The sequence below is a fragment of the Heptranchias perlo genome, chromosome 1 (assembly GCF_035084215.1).
Source record: "Heptranchias perlo isolate sHepPer1 chromosome 1, sHepPer1.hap1, whole genome shotgun sequence".
Lineage (NCBI taxonomy): Eukaryota > Metazoa > Chordata > Chondrichthyes > Hexanchiformes > Hexanchidae > Heptranchias > Heptranchias perlo.
In genome coordinates this window covers 151,593,673-151,617,897 of record NC_090325.1, presented here as the reverse complement: position 1 = coordinate 151,617,897, position 24,225 = coordinate 151,593,673, and the positions used below count along the sequence as shown (strand labels likewise).

Genomic DNA, 24,225 nt, shown 5'->3' with positions numbered 1-24,225 from the left:
TCACAGGCCCCAGACTCCTCTGCCAGCTACCTCTTATATCCCTTTCTTTCAGTCACAGCCCTGTTCCAATCTCTCCTATTCTGAACCTCAGTCCCACACCTTTCTCAAACATCCATGTTGCAGCACCTGTCTGACAGCATTCCCCTGTTCCCACCTCTTTATCTGTTTATGGTGCCACCCGTCTTCCTGCATATCCAAGGTTTTTTTTAAAAAAAGGATATTGAATGCAGCAGTAAAGAAATATGTGAGGCATACATGAAGACATTGGAGACTTGCATAAGCAATGTGATGCAGAGGAGAGGGGAGAGACAGAAAAAATGAGGTGGAAATAATGACAGTTGGCCAGGTTAATACGACCACCATAATGAGAAAAGAGATACTTCCAAAACTTGCTTCACAGAGCCAGCTAGTGGCCAGAACCTGCAGATACATGGTGATAGTTGGCATAGCAAAATTGAGTGGGAAATGTTGACAGCTATTCACAAAGATAGATATAGACACAGGAGTGTAACCAAAAAATTGTGACAATAGGAAGAAAGGTTTGTGGACAGGAGGGCCCTGATATTACCAGGGAGGTGGGTTGGCAGCTGGTGGTGGGGGGGCGGGGGGAACGCGCCCAGTAAAATCGTTGCGTTCCTCATGCTATCGCGGGTAAATTGAAGCCACTTGCCTTGGCTTCCGGGTTTCCTGTTGGAAACCTGTGCAGCGGGTGGACTGAGCACCTGCATCACAGGCAGTCAGCTGGAGGAGCCCTATTTAAAGGGGCAGTCCTCCAATGCTGCTCCTGCAGCAAACAACCAAAAGAGCAGCATGGAGCAGCCCAGAGGAAAGGCTGCTCCCAGGTTTAATGATGCCTCACTCCAGGTGTTACTGGATGGGGTGAAGAGGAGGAGAGGGAGATTCTACCAGGCGGACGGGAGGAAGTGGCCTGCCTCTGCCACCAAGAAGGCTTGGCTCGAGGTGGCAGAGGAGGTCACCAGCAGCAGCAATGTATCCTGGATCCAGTGCAGGAAGCGCTTCAATGACCTAACTAGGTCAGCCAAAGTGAGTACACTTACTCATTCTCCGACATTCCATCTTCCACATCACCGCCCCCACCCCACAACTCCTTCTGCACTGCCAACACTACTCGATCACATCACTCTTCACACCCACTCAAACCTCATTCTCAACTTACCTGCCCTTGCTCACCTCCCCAGTACTCATCCCACCACTTCCACTCAACCCAAACCTCATACAATGTCTTGGCTCTGTCTCATACTCACCCTTTGACGCATCTCTTTCACGGTCAGCCTCACCCAAACCAATGCATTCAGCGGTTGGCCATGTCACCATCTCTCACTCACGCCTCTCTGCTTTCTCCCCTTATAGGAGAAGAGAGCCCAGAATGCACGGGAGAGGGCGAAGACTGGAGGGGGGCCTCAACATCAGGTCGTCCTCACGGACACGGAGCAGGTGGCTCTCGAATTGAGCCGCATCCTCGAGTGCCTGTCCGTCGGGGACGCCGAGACTGCCACCCGACAAATGGCTGGTGACAGAACTTTAACATTCAGCACTCACAATAGCAAATGATATTAACATGCCTTGCCATCTTCAGCGCCTCAACATCTGTCATCATCCTTAATATTGCCTTCTGTTCTCTTACAGGGCCTTCAGCGACCGCCGTGACAGCAGAGGGCGATTCCTCAGAGGACCTGCTGGCCTCTGAGGGGGCACCGTCACTTCTGAGCAAGCCATCCACCAGCGCAGATGCACACATCTCGGTGGGTCCCCGTCCTCACTTAGTTGGGGTTGCAGATGGTGAGTCACCACACACGTGAGCATGAGCAGACATTGGTGGCAGAGGCAGCTTTGGAGAGTCTGCGTTGGTGGGAGCACTCTTCTCCAGGCTCTGCTCAGCTGGACACAGATGCTGAACCCTGGGGGCCATCCATGAAAAGGAGAATGATCGAGGGGCAGCAGCACATTTGCGAGGTGCTGGAACATGTGCCTCGCGCACTCTCCACAATCGTGCAGAGGATGGAGGAGTCCAACTCCTGCATGAGTGGAATATTGTCACACGGACGTGAGGGCATCTCTGAGATAGTGTCGCGTGTAAGTGCGGGAATGTCTGCGATGGAGGGAAGGCTAGTTCCATCGAGCTTCAAGCACGGCTCAACAATGAGGCCATTGAGGCCCTGACTACGGCCATTCGGGCTCAGGGTGAGCAACTTTCTGCCGCCTTAAACCCGCAGGCAGATACACTAGCACTGGCCTCACAAGGCTTCATACATGTCCTCCAAACTGTCGTCCAGCAGGGTGGTAGGAGTGATGCAGACCTGGCCCAGGAGAGGGATGATGGTGAAAGTGGACATGGAAGTGGGGACACCGCTCAAAGTGCCCCCACGTCTCACCCGTTGCCCCCCTCTCAACCAGTACCCGCAATGCTGCCTCCTTTCCAGTTGGTCGAGTCTGCCCCTGCACAGGTGCAAGTGGAGCAGTCTTTGGAGGGGCCCTCACGGGCACCGAAACCCAGAGGGCATTGGCCAAAGCATCTAATCGGTCAGGGCATGAACAAGAGCAATCTGCCACGACCTCTGCTGCAGCCACAGGGGAAGCACCACATAGGAGTAGCCGGAAGCGTAAGGCGAAGGTTTTGTGAGCACAAAGGGGATGCACAAGGGTGTTTGACGCTTTGTCATGTTTTTTTATTTATATTTGATTTTTTTCCCACTCTCAAATCTTATTATTATCACCTCTACTGCCACATCTTGCCCATTCTTGACTGACTTGTGTAATAAGTCCCTTTCATGAGATTCACCATGAACACCCACACTTGATGCCACCCATTGGGTCACTCTACAGTGGATGTAGGTGTAGTTGCATGACTATTGTGTGCAGGGGGAGGGGGAGGGGGCTGGTGTGGCCGCTCCTCTGTCCAGGTGGTGAGGACTGGACTCTTCACACTGTTTGATGTTAGGAGAACCGTTCACATATCAGTGACTTGCTGGCTTCACGAGCAGCCAGGTGAGCCGCTGTTCTGCTCATGGGTTCCTCCTCCTCCTCCTCCTCCTCCCCAATATGGGTGGCAGATGTTGATGGGGCCTCCTCCAGCAGCACCTCTCTCTGTTGTGCCAGGCACAACAGACGACTATAATGCGTCCCACTCTGCCTGGCGCGTGTTGAAACGCTCCCCCAGAATGATCAAGGCACCTGAAGCGCATCTTGAGCAGCCCTATAGCATGCTCAGTTGCAGGCCTGGTAGCGATGTGGCTGTCGTTATATTGACGCTGTTGCTCGGTGGCGGGGTTCCTCGGAGGTGTCATGAGCCACGCGTGCAGGGGGTATCCCTTGTCCCCTTGCGGGTGTTGGGTGTGTGGAAGAGGGGCGGGATGTCGGACTCCCGGAAGATGAAGGAATCATGGCAGCTGCCAGAGTATCTGGTGCACACATGAAGGAATCTCTTGCGGTGGTCACAAATGAGCTAAGTGTTGATGGAGTGATCGCCCTTCCTGTTGATGAACAGTCCTGGCTCGTGTGGAGGTGCTCGTATTGATATATGGGCGCAATTGATTACGCCCTGCACCCGTGGGAAACCAGCTACAGCATGGAATCCCACTGCCCTCTCCGTCTGGCTGAGGTCATCCATGGGGAAGTTGATATAGTGCGAGGCCCTGCAAAACAAGACGTCAGTGACCTGCCGTAAGCACTTGTGTGCAGACGACTGAGACCCCAGCAATGTCTCCGGTGGCACCCAGGAAGGATCCGGAGGCGAAGAAGTTGAGGGCAGTGGTAACTTTGACAGCGACAGGTAAGAAGATGCTGCTCGGGCCAGCCGGGAGCAGCTTGGCACAAAGGAGGCTGCAGATGTCCGCGACTACCTGGCGACTGACTCTGAGCCTCCGTATGCACTGCTCTTTCGAGGGCTCCACGAAGCCGAGCCTCGGTCTGCGGACCCTGTGGCGAGGGTAGTGCCTCCTGCGACGCCGCTGTCTCTGTTGTTGCCCTCCGTGCTGTTGTGCAGGTTCCTGTGGCGCAGCACTGTGTTGTGGAGCTCCATGTGGCAGAGGTGGGTGGCGTGCCTGGCAAGGCCGGTGATGTTGCTTGTCCTCTGATGAAGTGATGAATGCAGCTATGGCGCCCCCCCATCCTGACATTGTGAGTTTGAGGGGGTCCGCAAATTAGATAAATGTGTTTGCACAGCAGAGGTTAGGGTATAAATTAATAATTTTGAGTGTAAAGATAAAGGTGTTGCAGCCAAAACTTTGTCTGAAGTGACAGGGTTCCCTGCCGCAATAAATGAGGTTCCCCCCCACCTGTCAGATAATCCTTTGCATCTCCCATTGGCTGAAACACGTCTGCTCCAACAGGGAGTGTTTCCCACAGCACGGGAGACACGCTGAGGATCCTTCAAAATTGCACCCCTGCCAAAATCTCCTGTCAATGAGGTCTGTCAAGAACCTCAGCTATCTAAATAAGAATGTGAATTGTCATCCCGCCGACTTTAATTGCTGGTGGGAGTCCTGCATGCGGGAGCTGCGCGCGCACCCGAACGCGTCATTGGGCGGGTTGGAGCTGGGCTCTGGACCCACTCCAGGATTCCCCCATTTTACGAGCCCCCCTGCCCCCAACACACTCACTCGGCCATCCGAAAATCGGCCCTGAATTGTTTGTCCTGTGCAATGTTTTTAATTATTTGTAGATTTTTAAAAAAAATCTCCTGAGTACATATGTTTTGTAAAGTCACTGCATACCTAAACCACAGGTACTTAAGGGAATAAATTGTGGTTAAAAATGCTGTGCATGCATTAGGAACAGTGTACTATTTGGTGGTCCTTGTACTTTGGCTGGGTCAGGAAGACACCAAGGGTCTTGCCTGCATTGTGATGAGCCTGTCCTTTACTATTACAGTTGAGTGTCACAATTTAAAAAAAAATAATATTCACGTGTTAAATTGAGGTATTCAGAGAGGCTATGCAGATTTTATAACAGAAAATTGCCTGGAAAATCCATTGCTTTCCAGAATAATGGAGAATCTGGTTTGTATGATTATGCTGAAAACACAGAATCATACAGCACAGAAGGAGGCCAATTGGCCCATCATGCCTGTGCCACCTCTTTGAAAGGGCTATCCAATTAGTCACACTCCCCCGCTCTTTCCCTGTAGCCCTGCAAATTTTTCCTTTTTAAGTATATACCCACTTCCCTTTGACAGTTACTATTGAATCCGCTTCCACTGCTCTTTCAAGTAGTGCATTCCAGATCATAACAACCTGCTGTGTAAAACAATTTCTCCGTATCTTCCCCCCCTGAATTTTTTGCCAGTTATCTTAAATCTGTGCCCTCTGGTTACCAACCCTCCTGCTAGTGGAAACGATTTGTGCTAAAAAGGCCTCATGATTTTGAACACCTCTATTAAATCTCCCTTTAACCTTCTTTGCTCTAAGAACAATTTGAGCCTCTCTAGTCTCCGTATAACTGAATTCCTTCATCCATGGTACCATTCTGGTAAATCTCCTCTGCACCTTTAAGGCGTTGACATCCTTTCTAAAGTGTGGTGCCCAGTGTTAGACACAGTGCTTTCGCTGAAATCTAACCAGTGATTTATACAGGTTTACCATCACTTCCTTGCTTTTGTACTCTATGCCTCTATTTATAAAACCAAGAATGCTTTTTTAACAGCTTTATCAACTTGTTCTCCACCTTCAAAGGTTTGTGTATTTGTTGCACAAGATATCCTAGACCATTCTTTGTTATTAAATGTACTGTCAGGTTCCACATGTACGCTGATGGCACCCAGCTCTACCTCACCACCACCTCCCTCGACCCCTCCACTGCCTCTGATTTATCACAATGCTTGTCCAGTACTGGATGAGCAAAAATTTACTCCAACAAAATATTGGGAAGACCAACGACATTGTCTTCGGTCCCCACCACAAACCCCATTCCCTAGCCACCGACTCTATCCCTCTCCCTGGCCACTGTCTGAGGCTGAACCAGGCCCAGAGATGAGCTTCCGACCGACCACTTATCCGTTCCATCACCAAGACTGCCTACTTCCACCTCTGCCTCAGCTCATCTGTTACTGAAACCCTCATCCATGCCTTTGTTACCTCCAGACTGGACTATTCCGATGGTGTCCTGGCTGGCCCCCCCTCTTCCACCCTCCATAAACTTCAGCTCATCCAAAACTGCTGCTCGTATCCTAACTTGCACCAAGTCCCGTTCACCCATCAACCCTGTGCTTGCTGACCTACATTGCTCCCAGTCTGGGATTGCTTGATTTTAAAATTCTCATCCTTGTTTTCAAATCCGTCCATGGCCTTGCTCCTCCATATATCTGTAACCTCCTCCAGCAATACAACCCTCCGAGATCTCTGCGCTCCCCAATTCTTGCCTCTTGCTCATCCCCGATTTTAATTGCTCCACCATTGATGGCCTTGCCCTCAACTGCCTAGGCCCTAAGCTCTGGAATTCCCTCCCTAAACCTCTCTCCTCCTTTAAGACACTCCTTAAAACCTATCTCTTTCACGTGTCCTAATATCTCCTTATGTGGCTCGGTGTCAAATTTTGTTTGATAATCGCTCCTGTGAAGTGCCGTGGGAAGTTTTACTACTTTAAAGACACTACATAAATGCAAGTTGTCGTTGACGAACTGTTGGTAGCTGCATTAACTTTCAAGATCACACAATGGAACAAGCATTGTTTATAGTAACATGGCTGCCTTTTGTCCTGAAGAAAATTAGTCAATTAAATTCGTTAATTAACTAAACAGTTTCTGAAATCACTAATTTTGCATTCCTTCCTTTCAAAACTGGGTATGATCTGGCACATCGTGAATTATTGATTCATCCCTCATCAAATTCTATTGCATACTGTCATCAAAATCTTGCTGCTTCTTGAAATTGGGCATTGATCAAGTCCAAGGAGCTCATCAATAGCATTTCAACATTTTAAAATTCATCAATATTGAAACACTTTCGATTCATTTCACTAAACTTTGTTTATTTAGCTTTCTGGCATCCAAATCTTGCTACTCCTTGAATTGAATGTGAAAATTTGTTGTATTTCTCTTTGGTAGAAATGTGCATGTGCTACATGTTTTGGTCAGTGACCCCTATTTTATCAAGAAAAAAAACTGGCATGTCAGTGGTTTAGTATTTCAGTGGGTACCCAATGCTTTCCTACTTTTACTTGGGGCAGTTAACCAGTATGAAATCCTACAGAGCTCAGATTTTAACAATTTTCTTTGTAAGTAGATTGTTGCTGCACATTTTTAGTCATTTGATAATGAAATTTAATTAACTGAGAAAGCATTAGAGGGAAATGCACATTTTTTTAAGGTTAAACTGTCACTTTCAGTCCAGTATTTGAGTTTCCATAGAACCATAGAGAGATGCAGCACAGAAGGGGGCCATTTGGCCCAACGTGTCCACGCTGGCTCAAAGAACAACCAGGTGCCCATTCTAATTCCATCTTCCCGCACCCAGGCCGTAGCCCTGCAGCTTACAGCACTTTAGGTGCAGGTCCAGGTACTTTTTAAAAGAGTTGAGGGTCCTAACCTCTACCGCCAATTCGGGCAGTGAATTCCATACACCCACCACCCTCTGGGTAAAAAAGTTTTTCCTCATGTCTCCTCTAATCCTTCCGCCAATCAGCTTAAATCTATGTCCTCTAGTTCTTGAACTCTCCACGAGGGCAAACAGGTACTTCCTGTCTACTCTATCTGGGCCCCTCATAATTTTGTACACTTCAATCAAGTCACCCCTCAGCCTCCTCTGCTCCAAGGAAAACAACCCCAGCCTATCCAATCTCTCCTCATAGCTGCAATTTTCAAGCCCTGGCAACATTCTTGTAAATCTTCTCTGCACTCTCTCCAGAGCAATTACATCCTTCCTGTAATGTGACCAGAGCTGCGAACAATACTCCAGCTGTGGCCTTACCAGCGTTTTATACAGTTCCATCATTACATCCCTGCTTTTGTATTCTATATCTCGGTTAATAATGGAGAGCATTCTGTATGCCTTCTTCACAACCTTATCTACCTGTACTGCAACCTTCAGGGACCTGTGCACATGTACTCCAAGGTCTCTCACTTCCTCGACCCCTCTCAATATATTCCCATTTACTGCGTATTCCCTTTTACTGTTTGCCCTCCCTAAGTGCATTAACTCACACTTCTCCGGGTTGAACTCCATTTGCCACTTTTCCGCCCAGTCCACCAACCCATTGATATCTTCTTGGAGTCTACAGCTATCCTCTTCACTATCAACTACACGCCCAATTTTTGTGTCGTCTGCAAATTTGCCAACCATGCACCCCATTTTCAAGTCCAAATCATTAATATATACCACAAACAGCAAGGGAGCCAACACTCAGCCCTGTGGCACACCACTGGAAACGCTGCTTAACTTTGTTGATCATTGAAAACCGTACTGTTCCAACACTCATTTGTTGTTGCAAGATGCAGCAACTGATTTGTTTACATAACCTGTACTAGAATGTTTCTAGCGCAAGTTCTGTACTGCAAACAGTGGTGCAGCAAGTGGACCTGTAAATGCCTCTGAACTAGCAAGTTTAAATATGGTCAGACATTAAACTGAGGCCCTGCTTTCCTTTGAAAGATGTGAACGATCCCATGGTACTATTTGAAGATGTGGAGATGCCGGTGATGGACTGGGGTTGACAATTGTAAACAATTTTACAACACCAAGTTATAGTCCAACAATTTTATTTGAAATTCACAAGCTTTCGGAGGCTTCCTCCTTCCTCAGGTGAATGTTGTGGAAATGAAATCCTCGAATCCTTCACATTTATAAATCACAGAACAATGCCTGGTGATTACAGATAATCTTTCCAACTGCCCGTTGCCACGGCAATCACACTGTGCAGACAGAGAGGTGTTACCTAAAAGGCCACCGAATATACAAACCACCAAAAAAAAAGAGAGGGTGGCAGAAACAAACATAGAAAAGACAGCAAATGACCCGTTATATTAAAAACAGATAACATTTGTTCGCTCGTGGGGTTACGTGTAGCGTGACATGAACCCAAGATCCCGGTTGATGCCGTCCTCATGGGTGCGGAACATGGCTATCAATTTCTGCTCGACGATTTTGCGTTGTCGTGTGTCTCGAAGGCCGCCTTGGAGTATGCTTACCTGAAGGTCAGTGGCTGAATGTCCTTGACTGCTGAAGTGTTCCCCGACTGGGAGGGAGCCCTCCTGTCTGGCAATTGTTGCGCGGTGTCCGTTCATCCGTTGTCGCAGCGTCTGCTGGTCTCGCCAATGTACCATGCTCTGGGGCATCCTTTCCTGCAACGTATGAGGTAGACAACGTTGGCCGAGTCACAGGAGTATGAACCATGCACCTGGTGGGTGGTATCCTCTCGTGTGATGGTGGTATCTGTGTCGATGATCTGGCATGTCTTGCAGAGGTTACCGTGGCAGGGTTGTGTGGTGTCTTGGACGCTGTTCTCCTGAAAGCTGGGTAATTTGCTGCGAACGATGGTCTGTTTGAGGTTGGGTGGCTGTTTAAAGGCGAGTAGTGGAGGTGTGGGGATGGCCATAGCGAGGTGTTCATCGTCATTGATGACATGTTGAAGGCTGCGGAGAACATGACGTAGTTTCTCCGCTCCGGGGAAGTACTGGACGACGAAGGGTACTCTGTTGGTTGCGTCCCGTGTTAGTCTTCTGAGTAAGTCTATGCGATTTTTCGCTGTGGCCCGTCGGAACTGTTGATCGATGAGTCGAGCGTCATATCCCGCTCTTACGAGGGCGTCTTTCAGCGTCTGTAGGTGTCCATCGCGTTCCTCCTCGTCTGAGCAGACCCTGTGTATTCGCAGGGCCTGTCCATAGGGGATGGCCTCTTTGACGTGGTTAGGGTGGAAGCTGGAAAAGTGGAGCATCGTGAGGTTGTCCGTGGGCTTGCGGTAGAGTGAGGTGCTGAGGTGCCCGTCTTTGATTGAGATTCGTGTGTCCAAGAAAGAAACAGATTCTGAGGAGTAGTCCATGGTGAGCTTGATGGTGGGATGGAACTTGTTGATGTTATCGTGTAGTCTCTTCAGTGATTCTTCGCCGTGGGTCCATAGAAAGAAAATGTCGTTGATGTATCTGGTGTTTCGTGTTGGTTGGAGGTCTTGTGCAGTGAAGAAGTCCTGCTCGAACTTGTGCATGAAAATGTTGGCGTATTGGGGTGCGAATTTGGTCCCCATGGCTGTTCCGTGTGTTTGGATAAAGAACTGGTTATCGAAGGTGAAGACATTGTGATCCAGGATGAAGCGGATGAGTTGTAGGATGGCGTCTGGAGATTGGCTGTTGTTGGTGTTGAGTGTTGATGCTGTCGCAGCGATGCCGTCATCGTGGGGGATACAGGTGTAGAGTGCCGAGACGTCCATCGTGGTGAGAAATGTTCCTGGTTCAACTGGTCCGTGGGTACTGAGTTTTTGCAGGAAGTCTGTAGTGTCGCGACAGAAGCTGGGGGTTCCCTGTACGATGGGTTTCAGGATGCCCTCGATGTATCCAGAGAGGTTCTCACACAGGGTTCCTTTGCCTGATACGATAGGACGTCCGGGTGTGTTGGCTTTGTGTATCTTCGGGAGGCAGTAGAAGTCTCCCACGCGGGGAGTACGTGGGATGAGAGCGCGTAGGATGCTTTGCTAGGGTTCATGTCACGCTACACGTAACCCCACGAGCGAACAAATGTTATCTGTTTTTAATATAACGGGTCATTTGCTGTCTTTTCTATGTTTGTTTCTGCCTCTCTCTCTTTTTGGTGGTTTGTATATTCGGTGGCCTTTTAGGTAACACCTCTCTGTCTGCACACTGTGATTGCCGTGGCAACGGGCAGTTGGAAAGACTATCTGTAATCACCAGGCATTGTTCTGTGATTTATAAATGCGAAGGATTCGAGGATTTCATTTCCACAACATTCACCTGAGGAAGGAGGAAGCCTCCGAAAGCTTGTGAATTTCAAATAAAATTGTTGGACTATAACTTGGTGTTGTAAGATTGTTTACTATTTGAAGGAGTGTTCTGGTCAATATTCATTCCTTAACACCACCAGTCACAGATGAACTGGTCATTCATCTCATTTTGTGTTTGATCTTGCTGTGTACAAATTAACTGCCGCATTTATCTACGTAACAATTGGGGGTGGGGTGGGGTGGGGTGGGGAGGGGTGGGGCGCGGCGTGGCACGGCACGGAGGGGTTAATAATTTGTGGATGCAAGTGCATTAGGATGTTCAGAAAACATAACCAGGCTCTATATAAAATTAATGAATTGTCTGTCCTTCCTTATTTTACATTGAAAGCAATTAATACAAATGAATATTGTTTAAAAAACCAGCAATGCGTTAACTATTGATGACCTTAAGGTTTCATAGTTATGTGTATATTGACTTTTTTGCTTGAGAAATCTCAAATTTGGTTTGTCTTCAATTACTAATTTCAGGATTGTGTTACCTTTGAGATTTGTATCATAAAAGTATAATTAATTGGCTACTGTCTGAGGCTGAACCAGACCCTTCGCAACCTTGGCATCCTATTTGACCCTGAGATGAGCTTCCGACCACATATCCGCTCCATCACCAAGACCGCCTACTTCCACCTCCGTAACATCGCCCGTCTCCACCCCGCCTCAGCTCATCTGCTGCTGAAACCCTCATCCATAATTTTGTTACCTCTAGACTCGACTATTCCAATGGTGTCCTGGCTGGCCTCCTATCTTCCACCCTCCATAAACTTGAGCTGATCCAAAACTGTGCTGCCCGTATCCTAACTCACACCAAGTCCCGTTCTCCCATCACCCCTGTGCTCGCTGACCTACGTTGGCTCCCGATCCGGGAATGCCTCGATTTTAAAATTCTCATCCTTGTTTTCAAATCCCTCCACGGCCTCGCCCCTCCCTATCTCTAACCTCCTACAACTCTCCAAGATCTCTATGCTCCTCCAATTCTTGCCTCTTGAGCATCCCCTATTTTAATCACTCCACCATTGGTGGCCTTACCTTCAGCTGCTTAGACCCTAAGCTCTGGAATTCCCTCCCTAAGCATCTCTGCCTCTCTGCTGCTCTCTCCTCCTTCAAGACACTCCTTAAAACCTACCTCTTTGACCAAGCTTTTGGTCATCTGTCCTAATACCTCCATACGTAGCTCGGTGTGAAATTTTGTTTGATAACACTCCTGTGAAGCTTCTTGGGATGTTTTACTATGTTAAAGGTGCTATATAAATGCAAGTTGTTATTGTTGTTAATGATTTTCCAGAAAATCTGTATTGCAGAAAGTTACAATGGAGAAAGTGCCAAAGCACTTAAGGTAGAATTGTGTAATTTTGAAACAATTTTGTCATTGTTAGTTTGAGAGTGATTAATGATTGGGAAATATAAATATTACATATGTGAGCAGTGTTTTACTTTGGACGAATAAAAACTCAGTGGCACACTTTATTTGTGAATAAAGCAGTGTTACTTGCACGAGCAGAATATTGTAGATACTGATTTAAAGTTTAACAGTGAAACAAAATTAATGGCAGATTTCTTCAGCTCAAAGGATGTTTAGTCTATTTGTGAATTTAAATAACGCCAGCTTAAGCAATATTTCTTTAAAATCTCATAAGATTTGCTTTTTTTTTGAAGTCCGACTGTACTTGTGAGGTGTTCATGAAGAGCATCTGCTCCTTTTCATGAACTTTGTGTGTGTATATAATTCTTTTTCTGTCTTCATTTTGGAAGGTTTAATAGTTCATGTATTGTATATCTTAATATAGTATAGAAAAGGTGAGGGATAAGTAAATTGTCTACAAGTTGAGCTTATTTAAAAAGAAATTGCACGATTGGATGAATCGTGTGCAATATCGAACAAATGGGTCAAAAAAACAGTGAAATTTCACTGTTTATTTTATTTAGCTGTACAATTGTATAAATCTCCCCAAATATTCTGGAATTATGTTGCAACAGCTACCTTTTTACATTTTTCCTCTGCTGAGAGAAAATTCATCAAATCAAATGATATTACTATATCCAGTGCAGTGTATTTCATAAAGTGGTCCTGAAGAAAAGACAGGAGGCCCTTTAGATACCCCAACACAGTCTTTTGTAAGGTTGCAGACCTGTTTGAGGTGCTTCTACAGTAATGTTTCTCATTAATATAATTCAGCATACCTAGTTAAGAAAAATGGGAATTCTTGCTTCAAGGAAAATAAAAGTCTTATGTCACTGTTGAATATGTGGCTAAATTCACCAACCTCCTGCCTGTTCCACTCACCTCACCCACCACTACCCCCTTGGACTCTGCCAGTGGATTAATAATCACTGCCCCCTCTTCATTTCCTTCCAGAATGTCCGTACACGAGTGAATAAGACCCTTGCCATCCACGACCTTATTGTGGATAATTGCATTGCCATCCTGGCTTCGACTTAAACTTGGCTCAAGGGTGACGACACGTTACCACTTACCAAAGTCCCCCTGCTTGGCTCTACTTTATGCCACCTGTCTGCTCAGACTTCCATGGTGGCAGTGTGATCTATTCCCCTACTCTCTGGCACCTTCTCCTGTTTTGAGCACCCCACCTGGTTTCACCCATCTCACCTCCTCGAAAAACCTTGTTTTCTACCACCCCCAAGCCTCATCACGGGTCTCTTTCTCCCCCTCCCCCCGGGATAATCCAAATGCCTTTCCTCCCTCAGCCTCTGCACTGAGCAGCTTCTGATCCCTGGTGATTTCAATCTCCTTTTGCCCTCTCTTCTGAATTCATTGCCCTCCTGTCCTCCTTAAAGCTCTCTCTTCTTATAAACTCTCCTACCTATATTCATTCAGTCCCCATTTTAAACTCATACATTTTGTCCTTATTTTTATGTAATACTTCGATTTTTACATTAGTTATAGTTAAATGGCAAAACTAACAGCAATTTTCAAGTAGAGAAATGGAGTTGATTGGAGCACAGTATTTCTCTGCAGTATAGGCTGAGGACATGAACTATGTGACATTGAGGTGCTACAATACCACCACTGATGGGACAAATGTAAGGAACCTTACAACACCAGGTTATAGTCCAACAGTTTTATTTGAAAATCACAAGCTTTCGGAGTTTACCTCCTTCATCAGGTGAGTGAGTGAAGCACAGCATATATTTGGCTGGGAGGCGATCACAGCAGTCAAAGGTGTCGTTGGTGTTCAGACAGGTTAGCCACGGAAAACATTACATCCCAGTATACTGAATACACAGTGGGTCAGATTACACAGACAGATAGAGAAAGAGACCCGAAAGGCAGAGAGAGAGAGAGAATGTCCAGTTTTTTCCGCTGGTGGGGTTACGTGTAGCATGACATGAATCCAAGATCCCGGTTGAGGCCGTCCTCATGGGTGCGGAACTTGGCTATCAATTTCTGCTCAACGATTTTGCGTTGTCGTATGTCTCGAAGGCCGCCTTGGAGAACGCTTACCCGAAGATCGGTGGCTGAATGTCCTTGACTGCTGAAGTGTTCCCCGACTGGGAGGGAACCCTCCTGTCTGGCAATTGTTGCACGGTGTCCGTTCATCCGTTGTCACAGTGTCTGCATGGTTTCGCCAATGTACCATGCTCCGGGGCATCCTTTCCTGCAAAGTATGAGGTAGACAACGTTGGCACAGGAGTATGAACCATGTACCTGGTGGGTGGTGTCCTCTCGTGTGATGGTGGTATCTGTGTCGATGATCTGGCATGTCTTGCAGAGGTTGCCGTGGCAGGGTTGTGTGGTGTCATGGACGCTGTTCTCCTGAAAGCTGGGTAATTTGCTGCGAACGATAGTCTGATTGAGGTTGGGTGGCTGTTTGAAGGCGAGTAGTGGAGGCATGGGGATGGCCTTAGCGAGGTGTTCGTCTTCATCGATGACATGTTGAAGGCTGCGGCGAACATGGCGTAGTTTCTCCGCTCCGGGGAAGTACTGGACGATGAAGGGTACTCTGGTTGCGTCCCGTGTTTGTCTTCTGAGGAGGTCTATGCGATTCTTCGCTGTGGCCTGTCGGAACTGTCGATCGATGAGTCGAGTGTCATATCCCATTCTTACGAGGGCGTCTTTCAGCGTCTGTAGGTGTCCATCGCGTTCCTCCTCGTCTGAGCAGATCCTCTGTATTCGGAGGGCCTGTCCATAGGGGATGGCCTCTTTGACGTGGTTGGGGTGGAAGCTGGAAAAGTGGAGCATCGTGAGGTTGTCTGTGGGCTTGCGGTGGAGTGAGGTGCTGAGGTGCCCGTCTTTGATTGAGATTCGTGTGTCCAAGAAAGAAACAGATTCTGAGGAGTAGTCCATGGTGAGCTTGATGGTGGGATGGAACTTGTTGGTGTTATCGTGTAGTCTCTTCAGTGATTCTTCGCCATGGGTCCATAGGAAGAAAATGTCGTCGATGTATCTGGTGTATAGCGTTGGTTGGAGGTCCTGTGCAGTGAAGAATTCGTGCTCGAACTTGTGCATGAAAATGTTGGTGTATTGGGGTGTGAATTTAGTCCCCATGGCTGTTCCGTGTGTTTGGGTAAAGAACTGGTTATCGAAGGTGAAGACATTGTGATCCAGGATGAAGCGGATGAGTTGTAGGGTGGCCAACGTTTTCTACCTCATACGTTGCAGGAAAGGATGCCCCGGAGCATGGTACATTGGCGAGACCATGCAGACACTGCGACAATGGATGAACGGACACCGCGCAACAATCGCCAGACAGGAGGGTTCCCTTCCAGTCGGGGAACACTTCAGCAGTCAAGGACATTCAGCCACCGATCTTCGGGTAAGCGTTCTCCAAGGCGGCCTTCGAGACACATGACAACGCAAAATCGTCGAGCAGAAATTGATAGCCAAGTTCCGCACCCATGAGGACGGCCTCAACCGGGATCTTGGATTCATGTCATGCTGCACTTAACCCCACCAGCGGAAAAAAATGGACATTCTCTCTCTCTCTCTCTCTCTCTCTCTGCCTTTCGGGTCTCTTTCTCTATCTGTCTGTGTAATCTGACCCACTGTGTATTCAGTATACTGGGATGTAATGTTTTCCGTGGCTAACCTGTCTGAACACCAACGACACCTTTGACTGCTGTGATCGCCTCCCAGCCAAATATATGCTGTGCTTCACTCACTCACCTGATGAAGGAGGTAAACTCCGAAAGCTTGTGATTTTCAAATAAAACTGTTGGACTATAACCTGGTGTTGTAAGATTCCTTACATTTGTCCACCCTAGTCCATCACCGGCATCTCCACATCATGACCACTGATGGGACACTGTAATTACAGCAATTTTATGCAAATAGTTTCTCTTGTAAATGCGGACATAGGAATTTATAACAGAAAAGTTGACACAAAAATATGACAAAACTGTGGCAACAGGAAGCAAGGTTTTGTGCGTACATACGCAAGATTATTGGAAAATATATTTGTTGACAATCCGTCTGTGCAGAGGTGACCACTCAGCATAAACTTGCTGAAACTCTAATATGGCTATTCCGCATAACTCTGTATTAATCTTAGTGTGTTACACAGACTGAATTAAAACAGAATAGGTTATGTATGGAAATAATTGGACACTTCTGATGTGTACTAATGTGAAAGCTTGCCTCAATAGACCCACAGAGCCTTGTGTATATATACTGACTCTACAGGTTTATTTACATGTAGGTTTACGTGTTTATTGGTGCAGTTAGTTTTGTTTTAGTTTATTTCTATTTTCTCTGTCTTTTGTGTTACTCATTTTTCCCCTTCTTTATTCTAGCCCTGATGATATTGGCACCTGTTGGTACATACTCTTGTCTGGTTCTGTATTCATCAAAGAGTCCATGTTTCTTCCCAGAAGCAGGTATGTTTGAAGTAAACAAACTTTACGAAATTGGATATAGATGAGTGTTTTGTATAGAGCATTAGTTATTTGAATATTGAATGTTCTTGTGCATGTTGTGTGGCAACCAACTCAACATGTGAAATACATTTTGTACTTGTAATTTATTGTGTTTGAAATGTATATATTTATTAAATACTGTTATTACATTTATTAGCATATGGCTCATTAATATGATAGTTAAAGCATGGCAAAGTTTATATAGACTGAAAAGTGATTACTCGCTACATGTATTGTTGAAGTGTCTATCAAAGCACTTACTATTTATTTAAATAAAATGATCTGAAAACTTGATATTATATATAAAAAAACACAAAAGTCTCAGTGGCTTCAGTGGAGTGTTGAATATTTAACCAAAAGGCCCTGTGGTGAAGTTCACTTGTTCTCATTGGTAGATTTCAAACAGTACACTTCCATCAGTTGCTACACTTCTTCAACACTGTGATATTCAAATAGCAACACTCTCTCCCAATTTCAATCCTGGTCCTGCTGCTGATTTTAAATCCCCACTTCCTGCATTTATTCTGCTGGGCTGTTCACGTTTTTAACTTAACGGCAAGAACCTGAACTGGAGATGAGAGGAGGCTGCTATTTAAATAACAAAGTATTGGAGAAACACAGCTGAGAAGAATGCATGGGTGCTAGCAGTTCTCCTATGTCATTGCACACGGTGGGTCAGAGGATACACTGTTTCATAACAATAGAGATGTTTATGTCATGTAAGTGATAATGTCAGAGCCACTGATTTACAGTGACTGAATAAGTCAAATTTCATCTTTATTAAATAGTAGTTTAGGATATTTACAGTGCTTTGGGATTGGAGTCAACAATTCTGTACTTTATTCTGTGAAAACTATAAATGAGTGGCCTTATTTTATATATATCTTGACCAGTTTTAAAGATGAGAATACATAGCAAGATAGTTCACAAGATGTTGGAGCTTGATATTTAGCAGTACTGGATAGTTGCATGGCGTTTAGTAGGGGACGGTCCTAGACTTTGGCAGAACTGGGATGGGAGTCTGGAGCCTGGCGGCACTGTGATAGGGCTTCTGGTAATGTACGTCCAGTAATGGGGCACATCCTTCAGTCTGGCATCACTAGAGGGGAACCTGGGTTTTGGTTTACTGCTGCATTCTTTGTATTTGTTAGCAGTGAAGGGGGTAGCATGGGCCTGATGGCATAGGAGGTATCCTAGGTCTTACAGCACTTGGTTGTAATTTTATAAGAGATCTCTGCAAAAAATTAAATTTTGTGATTGGATCCTGGCAGTTTATCTCTGTCTGTCTCTCTGTCTGCATGCCTTTCTTTCTTTCTCTGATTGTATTTGTTTCAATGTCTGTCTCTCTTTGACTGCCTGTTTGTCTCTCTCTCTTACACTATGTAAATATTTTGCTATTATGGTTTGTTAGAAATTAGAGAAATAATCTCTCATTATTGCCTCCTTTTGTCACATCCATCTCCATAATCATAGAGATTTTTTTTCTCCCCATCCCCTTTCCCCGGCTCTTTTCCTTATAAGCTGTTCATCTGTAACATGGAATCATAGAATCGTTACAGCACAGAAGGAGGCTATTTGGCCCATCGAGCCTGTGCAGGCTCTTTGTAAGAGCAATCCAGTTAGTCCCATTCCCCCGCTCTTTCCCCGTAGCCCTGCAAATTTTTTATTTTCAAATATTTATCCAATTCCTTTTTGAAAGCCACAATTGAATCTGCATCCACCACCCTTTCAGCCATTGCATTCCACATCATAAATACGTTTTTCCTCATGTCGCCTTCGGTTCTTTTGCCAATCACCTTAAATCTGTGTCCTCTGGTCCTTCCGCCAATGGGAACAGTTTCTCTTCATTTACTTTATCTAAACCTGTCATGATTTTAAACACTTCTATCAAATCTCCTCTCAACCGTCTTTGCTCTAAGGAGAACAACCCCAGCTGCTCCAGTCTAACCACGTAACTGAAGTCCCCCATCCCTGAACCGTTCTAGTAAATCTTTTCTGCACCCTCACATCCTTCCTAAAGTGCAGTGCCCAGAATTGGACACAATACTTCAGTTGTGACTGAATCAGTGTTTTATAAAGGTTCAACATAAACTTTCTTGCTTTTGTACTCTATGCCTCCATTTATAAAGCCCAGGATCCCATATGCTTTTTTAACTGCTTTCTCAACCTGTCCTGCCACCTTCAAAGATTTGTGCACATATACCCCCAGATCTCTCTGTTCCTGCACCCCTTTAGAATTGGACCATTTAGTTTATGTTGCCTCTCCTTGTTCTTCCTACCGAAATCTATCACTTCGCACTTCTCTGCATTAAATTTCATCTGCCATGTGTCCGCCCATTCCACAGCCTGTCTCCATCCTCTTGAAGTCTATTACTATCCTCCTCACTGTTCACTACACTTCCAAGTTTTGTGTCATCTGGAGATTTTGAAATTATGCCCTGTACACCCAAATCCAAGTCCTTAAAATATTATCAAGAAAAGCAGAGGTCCTAGTACCGACCCCTGGGCAACACCACTGTATACATTCCTCCAGTCCGAAAAACAACTGTTCACCACTACCCTCTATTTCCTGTCACTTAGCCAATTTCGTATCCATGCTGCTAATGTCCCTTTTATTCCATGGGCTTCAGTTTTGCTGACAAGCCTATTCTGTGGCACCTTATCAAACACCTTTTGAAAGTCCTCATACACAACATCAACTGCAGTGCCCTCGTCAACCCCCTCTCTATTACCTCATCAATAAACTCAATTAAGTTAGTTAAACACAATTTGCCTTTAACAAATCTGTGCTAGTTTTCCTTATTAATCTACACTAGTCCAAGTGACTATTAATTTTGTCCCAGATTATCGTTTCTAGAAGCTTCCCCATCACTGATGTTAAACTGACCTGTAGTTGCTGGGTTTATCCTTACACCCTTTTTCAAAAAAGGGTGTAACATTTGCAATTCGTCATCCAGGGTGCTCTGGCTTTGGTTGCCCTACCTTTCCCACTTGTGGGAATGTACCTAGACTGTACCTGAACCATCTCCGCTTTAAAGGCCGCCCATTGTTTGATTACAGTTTTGCCTGCGAATCTTTGATTCCAATTTACCCGGGCCAGATCCGTTCTCAACCCACTGAAATTGGCCCTCCTCCAATTAAGTATTTTTACTCTAGATTGCTCCTTGTCCTTTTCCATAACTAATCTAAACCTTATGATACTGTGATCACTGTTCCCTAAATGTTCCCCCACTGACACTTGTTCCACTTGACCCACTTCATTCCTCAGAACTAGATCCTGCAATGCCTCCTTCCTCGTATACTCATAAACATACTGATCAAGAAAGTTCTCCTGAACACACTTCAGAAATTGCTCCCCCCTCTTTGCCCTTCACACTATTACTATCCGAGTCTATATTAGGATAGTTGAATGTAACACTCGCTCACCTGACGAAGGAGAAAGCCTCCGAAAGCTTGTGATTTTCAAATAAAACAGTTGGACTATAACCTGGTGTTGTAAGATTCCTTACATTAGGATAGTTGAAGTCCCCCATTATCACTACTCTATAGTTCTTGCACCTCTCTGTAATTTCCCTGCAAAATTGCTCCTCTATATCCTTCCCACTAGTTGGTGGCCTATAGAATACATCAAGTAGTGTGATGGCACCTCTATTGTTTCTTAATTCTAACCAAATAGATTCTGTCCTTGACCCCTCAAGGACAATCCTCTCTCTCCAACACTGCAATATTCTTCTTAATCAATACTGCCACCCCACCTCCTTTTTTTCCTTCCCTACCGTCCCCAGTTCTGATGAAAGGTCATTGACCTGAAACATTAACCCTACCTGCCTCTTTCCACAAATGCTGCCTGTCCTGCTTTGACCTGCGCTCATGTTTCTCTTTAATTGAACTTCTGAATAAACTTGATTCAGACTTCTTGTTTGAGAAGTACTGTCTGGCAAGTACAAATCAAGTTTATTCTGAAGTATTATTTGTCCGTCAGTCAAGACATGAGTCAAGAGTTACAGTGATCACCTATATTATTGCCAGTGCTACTTTAACAGTAAAAAGGGTACTATTTCCCATGTATATACTAATGGTAAAAAGGGTTAATTGTATGCTCTGTACTTTGCTTTTCCTGATTCCTTTGTGTTTAACGTTATGCTTTGGTTCTTTTTTTATTCGTTCACGGGATGTGGGCGTCGCTGGCAAGGCCAGCATTTATTGCCCATCCCTAATTGCCCTCGAGAAGGTGGTGGTGAGCCGCCTTCTTGAACCGCTGCAGTCCGTGTGGTGAAGGTTCTCCCACAGTGCTGTTAGGAAGGGAGTTCCAGGATTTTGACCCAGCGACAATGAAGGAACGGCGATATATTTCCAATTCGGGATGGTGTGTGACTTGGAGGGGAACGTGCAGGTGGTGTTGTTCATAGAAAAGCAGGGCTTGACTGTGGAAGTGGATTTTTAATGTTAAGCATAAGAAAATTTATGTGGAGCGAGCTTGAATCTTAACAAAGACCACATTCCACCACTCTATGGTTCTCTTAATTTATTGTGTCATCCTATGTTAGTGAAGTGGTCATTTATTTGTAACTTATACCCATGTGGTTATGTCTTTTTATATTCATCTGGTTTGGTTGACCCACTAGTGATGGTAATTAGCCTTTATTCAACTAATTAATCCTGTGTAATGTTTCTGTCAATTGTTTGTTTACCTCAAGATTTTCTTCATGGAAATAGAATAGCATTTTTAGCAATATTTTGCTCCCATTTTTCTCTTTGCTTTCTCCTTTAGGTAAGAGTGCATGCAAGCTTCTTCATGGAGATTGACTTCTTGCTGTCCATAGAGATGGTCCACCTTGCTTGTACTTGGCATTTAACGGACTGGCCAAAAACTAGTGAAACACACTTAACCTAGGCAACGGTATCTGAATGATAGTCATTGCTTGGACTTAAACTTGTGACTGTGTGGTTAGATGTTAAGTGTTGAACTCCAAGTGACGATCCGGATTCTTTCCCCTCAGTCTGGTTCAGTAAAAACTGAGTCGAGTACATTTTAAAGTTCATCACAACTTTAATAGCAGGTCTTAGTCTGTAGCTTCAATTCAGATTCCTGAGAGAATCCGAACGATTCTAACAGAATAAGGAGACAAAGACAAAGACAAATACTCATACCTTTATACAGATCGATAGGGGTTGGAACATCATTAACACAAGAGTCAACACCAATCATAAGCCGGGCACAGGTTGCCATGCGGGGTTACATTATTTCAGGCCAATCATAGATAATCATGTGCTGACCATGTTGCTGTTGGACATCAAAGGGGATACTTCCTCACCTTCCAACTTGGAATGTTCTTCCCTGTTCCTTCTGTTCCTTATCTCTCAACCTGGAATGTCTTTCAACTTTGGCTAAGCTCGTTACCTATATTGATCTGCCATAAACATGGAGACATTCAGACCAGTCCTTGAATCACATCAAAGACTCTACATTGATAAGACCATGCAAACCTGCTGACTACGCAAACATATGGCCCAGCAGGAGGCCAGGCCACCTGTACCAATCTCAGTTACTAACTAATTAACCCTTTCGAACCATTTTGCATTCTGCTTCTTTGCCACGTAGGCATCTTAATATTTTACTGAAAACTGACTACGTAGGGATTCTCATTCCCCCCTTTTATCATTTCATGATAACCAATTATTACGATGCTCACTGGTTCTGCAGGTTCTGCAGCGCAGCAACATTTAAGTAAGCAATAAACTATAAGAATCATAACAATGAATATGACTAGCCCTTGAACTAGAGAAGTCCCAATAGAACACAGACACGTTTCATCAATACGCCTTTGTACTCTTATCTGTTCTCAGGAACAGACTCCTTCTAAACATCTCTCAAGTAAGCTGCGAATGTCCTTGGTCAGCTAAACCTATTCATATTAGTTTGAAAAGGCTAACATAGTCAAATATCTCATGGTGCTTTATATTTTGTTTCCAGCCTAACTAGACTGAATGTTACCTTTCAGACCATTTTATACCTGTGAATTGGTGCCCTCCCCATTATAACCCTTAATCCAAATTCTCCCATTAGATGCTGTACCTCACCTTAACCAGGTTACCTTCGTGTTGGCCAACAGTCCGGGTGGAAGAGAGGCAGAGCATCTGATAATCCTATCAAACTATGATTGTCTTCCCTTTTACATGCACCTTACCCCAGCGGGTGCTACTCCCGGTACCATTAAGATGTTTTCTTAGTTGAAACCACAGAGACAATGGGGACATTCTCACCCAGGCTCTGTTTTACTATCTTTGCCAAACCCTTCATCCTCTGCTTACATTTATTACATGCAATGAAAATCAAGAAGCACATTACAACAAACTGCACTACAACTAATACATATGAATTAATCCAATCCAAAGATGGATCTGTATATTCAGTCCCAAATTCCAGAGGTCATTTCACCAGGTGGTGACTTTAATTTGGTCAATGTCATGCTTAATGTTGTTATTGTCCTGTTGTAGGTTATATTCCTCACTCTACCATTACCAACAAGCCAGGGGATCAACCCTGGTTCAATGAGGAGTGTAGAAGAGCATGCCAGGAGCAGCACCAGGCGTACCTAAAAATGAGGTACCAACCTGGAATACTGTGTACAGTTCTGGTCACCCTATTATAGAAAGGATATTATTAAACTAGAAAGAGTGCAATAGACTTGAGACTTTTTTCCCTGGAGAGTAGGAGGTTTCGGGGTGATCTTCTCGAAGTCTATAAAATAATGAGGGGCATAGATAAGGTCGATAGTCAAAATCTTTTCCCAAAGGTAGAGGAGTCTATAACGAGGGGGCATAGATTTAAGGTGAGAGGGGAGAGATACAAAAGGGTCCAGAGGGGCAATTTTTTCACTCAAAGGGTGGTGAGTGTCTGGAACGAGCTGCCAGAGGCAGTAGTAGAGGCGGGTACAATTTTGTCTTTTAAAAAGCATTTGGACAGTTACATGGGTAAGATGGGTATAGAGGGATATGGGCCAAGTGCAGGCAATTGGGACTAGCTTAGTGGTATAAACTGGGCGACATGGACATGTTGGGCCGAAGGGCCTGTTTCCGTGTTGTAAACTTCTTTGATTCTATGATTCTAACCTGGTGAAGCTACAACTCAGGACTACATGCATGCTAAACAGCGGAAGCAACATGCTGTAGACAGAGCTAAGCGATTCCACAACCAACGGATCAGATCAAAGCTCTGCAGTCCTGCCACATCCAGTCGTGAATGGTGGTGGACAATTAAACAACTAACGGGAGGAGGAGGCTCTGCAAACATCCCCATTCTCAATGATGGCGGAGTCCAGCACGTGAGTGCAAAAGACAAGGCTGAAGCGTTTGCAACCATCTTCAGCCAGAAGTGCCGAGTGGATGATCCAT

General features: G+C 45.2%; 1 protein-coding gene across 4 annotated transcripts in view; it reads left to right on the top strand.

Annotated features, from left to right (window-relative positions):
- rapgef2b (Rap guanine nucleotide exchange factor 2b) overlaps positions 1–24,225 on the top strand; it is a 565,137-nt gene that overhangs the window by 160,009 nt on the left and 380,903 nt on the right. For all 4 annotated transcript variants that reach the window (XM_067992588.1, XM_067992581.1, XM_067992606.1 and 1 more), the window contains exon 4: positions 16,708–16,791. In XM_067992588.1, coding sequence (XP_067848689.1) covers positions 16,708–16,791 — 84 coding nt within the window. The remainder of the gene's footprint in view (positions 1–16,707; positions 16,792–24,225) is intronic.